Below are 10,113 nucleotides of genomic sequence, written 5' to 3'. Positions count from 1 at the left end.
CATTCTATTTGCTACTCTTTATTGTTATGTGATGAGGTATGTCTTTGATACGAATTCTCATTTTATTATTATTTTTTTTGCTAATTATTTTTTATTGAATTCTTTTGAAATATGAAAAATAATTTTAAGAAATGAATTATAAAGTTTTTTTTTATATTAAAAATATTATCCCGTGCCACGCACGGGTAGATACACTAGTTGTATTAAAAGTAAGCACAATAATAATTAAAAGATGAGTTTAATTGCATTAAAAGTAAGCACAATAATAATTAAAAGATGAGTTTAATTGTTATGTATTATTGGTGTAAAATTTTTTTATGGTTAAATATGTTTAAAGTGTCTCTTTAAGTTAACTATTTTTATTTTTTGTCATTTAAAAAATTCGTTAAAGAATCGTTTTAGAAATTTAAACTTTTGATACTCTTGTATTTTAGTAACGATTTTTACAACTTAATCACTGAATTATCGATGATTTTTAGTGACAGTATTCTACTTGCCAACTAAATTAACGACAATTTTAACACACAAAACCAAGAGTTAAAATTTCTAAAATGATTTTTTTAAAAAAAAATTTAGATGGACGAAAAATAAAAATGCCTAATTTTAGAAGCACTTTAAACTTATTTAATCCAAAATTTTATATCATCAATACATTATAATCATTCAAATGTATTATTTAAAAAAAATTAAATTAAAAGTGAAATATTTTAAACAAATTAACTGTTTTAATTAACGTAAAAATACATTTTAATTAAATTGTTAAAAGATTTAGTTTATGTATATACTACCAAAATATATATTGTTTCTTTATTTAGCCAAAATATATGTTTTTCACTCCTCAATTTCCTTCTTCACATTTATCTATTTTATCGTGTTTTTTTTTTGGCATAAGCCCACGAGGGTTATGAAAGATCAAAGTGAAACTGTGAAATATCTATCTATGTAGCTTCATTTCGATCTTATATTTACTCTTTTTCTCTTTATTCAACTCGCTCCATCTCCTCCGAGTTAACTCACCTCCCTAAGGTACTCTCTCTCTCAAGTCGTTCATCATTACGCATCTTCCTTGTTCGTACTTTCATTCCGATGACGAATTGCACCAAATCGAATGCCAATTTCGTTAACAAAATGAATCGTTTCTAGGTTCCGAGTTTCTGAATCAACTGTTTTGTTAATTTGTTCATTGATTTTTCATCATCTGCTCTTGTTTTTTAATTGAACTTGTAATCGATTGTTATATATGCATAATTTTCATGTGATTATGAACTCTTCTGATTGATATGTGCATTGTGTGTGTCTGACTTACCAAACACAGACACCGGAAACACTGCACTGACACAGATGATAATTAAAAAAAAATTAATTAAACTTAATCATAAGTGTTGACGTGTCAGGATTGTGTCTGATGCGTTAGTATCAGACACATGTGGATAAATTTTATTACACAATCTATTTCAAGTTTTATCGTGTCAGTATTGTGTCTGATGCGTCAGTATAGTATCTGATGTCATTGTGTCAGTATCGTGTCTGATGTCACTGTCTGACGCGTCAGTATCATGTCTGGTGTCACTCATCGGTGTTACATAGATACTCAATTGAGATGCTATTTTGTTTAAAAACTAGCTATGTGTTTGGAAATGCGGTGTAGTTGTAGCTTGAGACAATCTGCCACTTTCAAAACACACTAGATCGGTATAGCTCTAAGAACAAGTGATAAAGGATTATCGTAAAAGATAGATTCTGTAGGAGAGTTGTTTGAGAGGTAGTTTAGAAACATTTCATCGGTAACACATGTAGGAAAAATAATTATTAAGCTTGTATTTGGATTTGGAAGTCCTAATTTCAGTTATGGAAACTCAGTTCAATTAAAAGGCGTTGATGTGTTGTAAACATGAATGCGCTGTGATTCTGAACATATTATTAAAGAATCTTGAAATAACTATGGGTCTGTTAAATAATAGCTTCTTGTGTAAGTCAAAATTAGTTTTTGCATTCAAATTTGTTTCTAAAGCTCTCATTTAGTCTCTTTATTAATGTCTATAAATAGGGATTTCAAATCACATCTTAGTAACATCTTTGTAGGTAATTTTACTTCACTGTGAAAGTATTGAATTTTAGTAACCTATGTTTTCTATTTGTTTGAACTTTCGAGGCATGCATTTTCTAATTCTTGTAGTTTGTACTTTTTATGTCTTTTTGGCTATTTTGTTTTATCTTTATCTTTGTTGCTGTCCTGTTGTATATATGTCCTGGGTTCTCTACACGTCCTTCTTAAGTTCCTTTATTTTTATGGTTATCCCTTTGACAACATTGTTTGGTCAACAGAAAGATGAAGCCCTGAACTTGGTTCACAACCTTGGATTGACCGTTTGCTGCTTCTGGTAAGTTACTTGAGACAATCCGTGGTTGTTTATTTAGGTGTGCGCATGAGTATATTGTGCACACGGTATTAAACATTTATCCTTTAATTCAGTGAGTGTACATGTTCATTTATCTTTGTATTCTTTTGTGTTACTGTGATGCCTTTTTGGGTTTAAAAACTTATAATTTCTTCCTCTGCTGTATTTTTCACGCCTTGTTGTATTCAATCTGCTAATTGAACAATTTCAGATATGCATGAATTGGCTAATAACACTACATATGCTATATTTTTTCCGTGTGTGACATAGATATGTCCTTATGTTTTCCCTCTGTTATATAATATCGATACAATCTTATAGTATCTCAAGATTATCCTTAAAATTAGTTCCGATTTTTCTTAGTTTTTATTATGATTTGTATCCCTATTTGGTTGGGATTTTGGGGCTTGTATTAGTACAAGGAAGCAGATAATATCCACCACTTTTTACTGGTGCATTGTTGAGGTAGTTACAGATATTACCATGTCTTTCTAAGTTCTAAAATAAAACAAACAGCAAAGGAATATAAAAAGACTGAAGCTTCAAAGTATCTAACTTTGCCACCTCCTTGTTCTCCAGTGAAGTATCATGAGCTTCACTGCGGCTATCCAATAAAATTCATCGTATCTCCTGTTCCGCAGTGTTGTGATTAGAAAGCCAGTATCCAATAATCTTCATCATATCTCCTGTTCCGCAGTGTTGTGATTAAAAAGCCATCCTGCCATCTTTCCAACATTTTCAGAACCATCCTGTCATCTTTTGTGCTTCATGTGAAATATCAATCAATTTTAAGGCCATTGATATTTACATTGTTATATTTATTGGTGGTTACAGTAACATTTTTCTTCGGAAACTTCTGTGCTAAGTATCTGCGTAATATGGATCCAGAAGAGAGCAAGATGGGCACTGAGCTTAACATTGATCAAGATGAGACCAGATTGGACACTGAGCATAATATAGATCAAGAAGAGAGCAAAATGGGCATCGAGCAAAACATCGATCAAGAAGAATGCAGAGTGGACCCTGAGCATAATATCAATCAAGATGATAGTAAGATGGGCACTGGGCATAACATGGACCAAGAAGAGAGCGAGACAGGCACTGAGCATAACAAGGACCAAGAAGTGAGCAGGACGGGCACTGAGCATAACAAGGACCAAGAAAAGAGCGGGACCGGCACTGAGCATGATATGGATCAAGAAGAAAGCAAGATGGACACTGAGAATCTTCCTGAGTTTTCTTCTAATCCTAATCCTCAGTCCTCAGAAAAAGAAGATAGCAAGAAGGATACTGATCCTGCAGAAGGATCTCGTAAACCAGAGTTGAGTAAGAAGATTACTCCACAATCATTGAAGGCCAAAAAAATTGTTAAGAAATCTCTGGTTGGTGTTGCTAAATTAAAGACTAAGAACAATAGTTCCTCTCAGATTCTGAGGAAAAAGATAATTAGGAAGAATAAAAAAGTAGGGGACAATGCTGAAAGCTCTCACAATGCAGACGAGAAACCAATTTCAGAAATTACCCAGCAGAATAAAACAAAGGATGAATCAACTAAGGAGAAAAATAAGGAGGTCAAAAACATTGAAGCGAAGGAAAGTCAGAATAGGAGCAGTGATGACAAAAATCCTATGGAGGAGAGCCATCAGGATAAAAAAGATAAGGAGATCAATCTGTTGGATAAGAATGAACAAGAACAGAAGAGTAAAGAGAAACTCAAAGAGTCAAAGAAGGGTTCTAGGAGGAGAAGAAACAAAAACAAGCAAAATGGCAAGGAGAAGAGCCTATCAAATGACAAAAAGAGTGAAAGGCTCGGTGGTCTCATCTTTATGTGCAGTGCTAAGACAAAGCCTGATTGTTTCCGCTATCGTGTCATGGGTGTTTCAGCTGCTAAAAAGGATGATGTTTTACAAGTCAAGCCTGGACTTAAGCTCTTTCTTTATGATTTTGATCTGAAACTACTATATGGGATTTACAAGGCTTCATCTTCTGGTGGCATGAAGCTTGAACCAAAAGCTTTTGGTGGAAAGTTTCCTGCCCAGGTTACTCTCTTATATTTTCCTATCTGTTTTATTCTGGTCCTCTTTATTTATCATGGTTTATATGCTCATAGCTGACGACTTCAGGTGCGATTCAAAATTGTTTCTGATTCTTTCCCGCTACCCGAAAGCATTTTCAAAAAGGCTATCAAGGATAATTATAACAAAAAGAACAAGTTCACACCAGAACTTACTGTTGCACAAGTGAGAATCATTTGTTACCTCTTGGCCTTTTGTTTTTTATTTCTATATCATGGATGATATTCAAATGTTCTGCTCCAGGTCAGGAAGCTCACTAGACTTTTTCGACCAGTTGGAGCTCAGCCAGTTATGCAGCCTGTTTATGCTCCTCCAAAAGCAATAATTCGAGAAAGGGAAGTTCCGGGTCGGGTTAGGGGATCACAACACCATTCACGCAGGGAAAGAGCTGGTGGACATCGATCTGATCGTCGAGAGGATATTCCTCGTGATTCATTTCCTATGGATAATTATCGAGCTTATGACCGAAGGAATTTGGCTAGTACTTCTCATGTTAATCCTATACGGGAACCTTATGAGAGAGATTATGAGCACCGTCCCCCAGAACCTCGCTATGTTCCTGCTCATGTAGAAAGTCTTCGAAGGGATCCTATTTATTTGAATGACCGTGAACAGCAGAGCTATACTCGTGTTGTTTCTGACCGTATAAATGATCCTTATGACTATCGATATGGTGCTTCTTCACCTAGGGATGCATATTTGCCTCCTTTAAGAAGAGAGGCTCCTTTAATTAGAGAGGACATCTCGTATTTGGTTGGGGGACGAGCTTTCGCCGGGACTGATAACTTGCGAAGGAGAGAGATCGTTGAAGATAGGCATTACTCGATATATTCTGCTGCTGATGCTTTGCCTGATTACCGTCCAATGCAGCCATATCGTGGAGACAAGTTGGAAGCCTCACCTTTACGAGTTTCAGCTCGTTACTCTTTTGCCGGCCCTTCATATTCTCGTCGCTAACTTAAAATGCAATTTGAATCCCTTGCCGTTCCTTCCTTTTGATGATTGACTGAGATATTTTAAATTTGTATTAATCTTAAATGCTTAGGAACCTATGGATTCGGGGAAAAGAATCTTCATCGAGCTTCAAATGTTGTTTAATTTTATGAATCGTCGCGATAAATAATGACAATTTACAACCTAGACATTGGAATGTTTGGTGAAGGGCTGGTTTGGTATTTGATTCATTTTTCACTTCCCAAAATTGCCATTTTCTTTTGCTTCTGCACCATTAAAGTCTTATCTATCTCATTCTTTGTTCTTTATCTCTTATATTTTGTTATACTTAATGTCATCTGCCCTCTAAGGGTTAGAGGTTTTTTTTTTCAGATCTATTTGTGTTTCTTTTTCTCCCAAAAATATTTGTTTTTCACTCAATATCTTGCATTTTCGCAATTTAGAGTTTGATTTTATTCTTTTCCTCACATGTGTTGTAATGTTGTATGATTACGATTGTTCATATTCAATAAACCTTGATGTATGGAATGGTGGTGATATAACTGATTTTGCAATTCCCTAATTCTATTCTAGGAGTAGCAAATATCTTAGATTACCATTTGATGATGCAGAATTGGTAACACTGGTTTAGAGCAAGTGAGGAAGAGTTTGTTAGCCAAATAATTAACATATTTCCACAAGGCCGTTATCGGCTAGATAAAGGCAAATTGGTTACAATCTTATTTGCTAAAGGATTTGGAAATCTTATCACAATACCTTCCCTTAGATCAACACCTTAATCACAGCTATACACCCATGCTTAACCATCTTTATATCAAGTATAGTAATAGGATCTTATCAATATTGACCATAAGAGCAGGGAGGTATTAAACTATTTGAACTTGAGGATTAAGGTGGAATTACAACTATGAAGCAAAAAAAACATTGTGACTGGCAGCAGAAGGAGGAAGTTTTAACTGGTATGCAGCAGAACCAATGCAATCAGTAATTGGAAAAGGTTCATAGAACTTAGGTAATAACTTGTGGTACTCATCTGACTTCACAGAAAGCTGCTTATAAGGTTGCAACTTGAGGTAAATATAGTCATCTACAGCAAAAACACGAATATAGGCCAAGCTAGTCTGATCGACTTCAAAAGATTATCATCGGCATTACTTAACACCATAACTAATGGCTCAACACCATGTTTTCAAGACAAGCATCATCCACTACATTTGAAAAACATACTGAATTTCAAAGTCAAAAACTCAATAGTTTTGCCACCCAAACTTGTTGAAATTGAGTATTGAGTTTTCGGTTCAGCATGTGATTAATACTTTTCTAATTGTCTTAATAAGAAAATGAGCAAGAGAAAGATAAGAACCCCATCCTAGCGCTGTGTAGACAATGGCTAATAACTCCCTCTCAATGACAGACATAGCCGGTTGTTTAGGGCCTAAAGATTTACTAATATAGGCAGTAGGGTGTTGGTCTTGCATCAAGACAACATAAATCCTTTTCCCAAATGCATCAGTTTGCACAACAAACTTTTTGGAAAAATCAGGTAAACACAACATTAGTGCAGAAATTAAAGCATGTTTCAGTGTTACAAAAGCCTTGGTAGCATATCCTCCGACCAAATAAAATGATCATTTTTCGAGAAATAAGTCGAAGGTTGAGCAAGCTTACCAAAATGTTTGACAAGTCTTCTATAATATCCAGTTAAGCCTAAAAATCCTTGTTTGCTTAAGATTTTGCGGGATTGGCCAAGAAATAACAACTTGTATCTAGGCTGGTTTAGTAGAACTCCCACCTTAGTGATAAATGACACAAGTACTCAACTTTAGGCAAGGTAAATTCACATTTAGAAAATCGGAATCCTCGCCGAGTTGATTTCGATACTGAATTCTCTCTTGTAATATCCATAAATCAAAAGGTGGTCGAGTTTGAGTATCGTTCACCTTCACTTGACACCGAAGGAAAAGTAAAGTTCATCTCATTTGAGTTCAAGAACGACGACGATTTAGAGGTTATGCAGACAACTTTTCAACAATATTCTTCAAAGGGTCCGATCGAGTTGAATGCGAAGCTTCAAAGGTCAGGAGAAGATGTTATCAAAACGTTGTGACGTCCTCAACTACCCGTTTATAAGAATATGTAACGTTAAATTTTTGTTGAACTATCTATGTAATTTCGATTAGTTATGATGAATCTATGCTTTGTTGCTTTGGTAATAAAGATTCTGTCTTGGACATCTTTTTGGATATGCACATCGAAAATCACTTTTAATTGAAAAAAATGTGTCTTTGGACATGCATATGCGGAGTCACTTATCTTGAAAAAAACAGGTTCATTTGGATGTGCACATGCGAGGTCACATTTATTCAGGAAAAAAATGTGACTTCAGACATGCATATGCGAAAACACATTCCTTTTTAGAAAAAAATATGCGTTCGGATATACACATGTGATGTCTAAGGATATTTTAGAATTTTCGACAGAGATCCCTAAGAAAGTATATTGGTAACTTGAGATTTCCTTGTTTTTATATGCAGAATGTATGTGTGGTGGATAAAAAATTAACATTTTGTTCTACCTTTCTTTCCAATTTTAATGTTATTTTTATTTTTTTTTCCTATTTTGATCGCATAAAGTTTATTACTATATTTTTTTAAAAATAGTATTTTTGTTTCTTTTTAAGGAGGAGAAAGGTAGTATATTTTTTTTAAGTGTTAAGCATGTCTTTTGTTAATTGTTATCTTAATTTTTTATTTTTTTATGTTTCTTAATCTTTTAGTGAGTACTGAGAATTTTTTTTTTAAATAATCAAAATTTTTAAAACAATCATGTATATAATTAAACTTTCAAATTAATTACATAAATGGCTATTTTTTTTACTATTTTAATACATTATCGTCAATTGCATTGGCGAATTGCAAATTGTGACGATTTAAAACTCCCACAAATATATTTTTTAGCAAGTCGCCACTTGCATTGGCGACTACACTTAAAATTTTAATTTTTGTTAAATTTGCGGCGGTTAATTTTTGTTAAATTTGCGGCGGTTCAAAACCGCCGCAAATTTAGCAAAAATTAAAATTTTAAGTGTAGTCGCCAATGCAAGTGACGATTTGCCTAAGAAAAAGATTTGCGGGGATTTAAATCGTCATAATTTGCAATTTGTCAATGCAAGTGACGACAATGTGTTAAAATAGTGAAAAAAATGACCATTTATGTAATTACTTTAAAATTTTGGTTATATACGAATTTTTTTTAAAATTTTGATTATTTAAAAAAAAAACGAGTACTGAGTATACAATTGAGGGACCGTATATTATTTTAATACCAAATAATTTATAAACAGTTATAATGCGATAAACAATAGAATTTGCCAAACTCCACAAGTGAATTGGTAGAAAACAGGCAGGTTGATGGGAGTATTGATTGTTCTTCTATCAATGACTCAGAAATCCGACAGGGGAACTCAAGGTACAGAGGATTGATGGATAGAACCATTCTGGCGAAAATATGGAATTCCATCAAGGAGTTAGGAATCGATGGTGAAGAAGATGATGAGGCATTTGAAAGCATCATACGAAAAATGGAAGCAAAGGAAAAACATAATGATGCTAAGATGTTGGAGCATAACAATGGTGACCAATGAATATTGGTACTTTTAATTTACGAGGGTGCGGCAATTCTCTTAAGAAAAGAAGAATCCGGCAAATGATAGCAAAACAACAAACAGATATGATTCTAATTCAAGAAACCAAAGTAACCGAAATGGTGGATGAGGTGGTGTACAGTTTATGGGGGTCGAAAGAATGTGAGTGGTCTGCAAAGAATTCAGAGGGTCGATCGGGGGGAATTCTCACAGTCTGGAACAAAGACAATATTACGCCAATACTAAGCTTTAGGGGGAAGGGATATCTGGGGGTGAAGGCTTGGAGAAAAGATAAGGTGATTTACTTTATAAAAGTTTATTCGCCTTGTGCTCTGAATGAGAAGAGGATGTTATGGAGTGAACTACTAGTCTTAAAGAACAAGTATGGTGATGGTGAGTGGATTATGGGGGGGGGGGATTTTAACGCTGTAAGGGAGGTAGAGGAAAGATGGGGAAGAAGTGCTAATTCGAGACAAACAGAAATAGAGGAATTCAACACTTTTATAGATTGTATGGAACTGCTTGATGTACCGGTATTAGGGAACAAACATACATGGATCAATTCTAATGGCACTGCCAGTAGCCGTTTAGACAGATTTCTATTGTCTGAAGAAATTGTACAGAGTTGGAATGTTATGGCACAACGGTTTGGAAACAGGGACATCTCAGATCATAGGCCGATATGGATCTTAACAAATAAGCTTAACTGGGGTCCAAAGCCATTTAAAGTCTTCAAACCATGGTTTGAACATCCATAATTCCTCCCGTTTGTCAAGAAGGAATGTGAGTAGTTTGCAATCCGAGGAAAGAAAGCTTTTGTTGTCACAGAAAAGTTCAAGAGGTTGAAACTGCGGCTAAAATGGTGGAATGAAAATGTGTTCGGGTGGATTGACCTAAAGGTGGAAAGTGAGGTAGAAGAATTAAACAAGATTGAGTTGGAAATGGTGAATTCAAGGTCAGCAATATCACAGGGTTCACAAGAGTTGAGGAGAATTAAAACAGAATCTCTATGGAACTGCTTGCACCTCAAAGAGTGTATATT

The 10,113-nt window shown here is 34.6% G+C and overlaps 2 protein-coding genes across 2 annotated transcripts; both read left to right on the top strand.

Annotated features, from left to right (window-relative positions):
* Positions 1-883: 883 nt before the first annotated feature.
* Positions 884-5,799, top strand: LOC131593612 (uncharacterized). Its single transcript, XM_058866179.1, has 5 exons — positions 884-1,026; positions 2,326-2,381; positions 3,234-4,438; positions 4,523-4,639; positions 4,718-5,799. Exons 3-5 carry the CDS (start codon positions 3,278-3,280, stop codon positions 5,429-5,431), a joined length of 1,992 nt encoding a protein of 663 aa, XP_058722162.1. The 5' UTR covers positions 884-1,026; positions 2,326-2,381; positions 3,234-3,277; the 3' UTR covers positions 5,432-5,799.
* A 3,391-nt stretch (positions 5,800-9,190) lies between these two features.
* LOC131659978 (uncharacterized) lies at positions 9,191-9,829 on the top strand. Its single transcript, XM_058929084.1, has one exon. The coding sequence runs from the start codon at positions 9,191-9,193 to the stop codon at positions 9,827-9,829; it is 639 nt and encodes a 212-aa protein (XP_058785067.1).
* The last annotated feature ends 284 nt before the right edge of the window (positions 9,830-10,113 follow it).

The sequence above is a fragment of the Vicia villosa genome, linkage group LG3, assembly GCF_029867415.1.
Source record: "Vicia villosa cultivar HV-30 ecotype Madison, WI linkage group LG3, Vvil1.0, whole genome shotgun sequence".
NCBI classification, from domain to species: Eukaryota; Viridiplantae; Streptophyta; class Magnoliopsida; order Fabales; family Fabaceae; genus Vicia; species Vicia villosa.
Note: the sequence above shows the minus strand (reverse complement) of the source record. Positions and strands in the feature narration are given on the sequence as shown.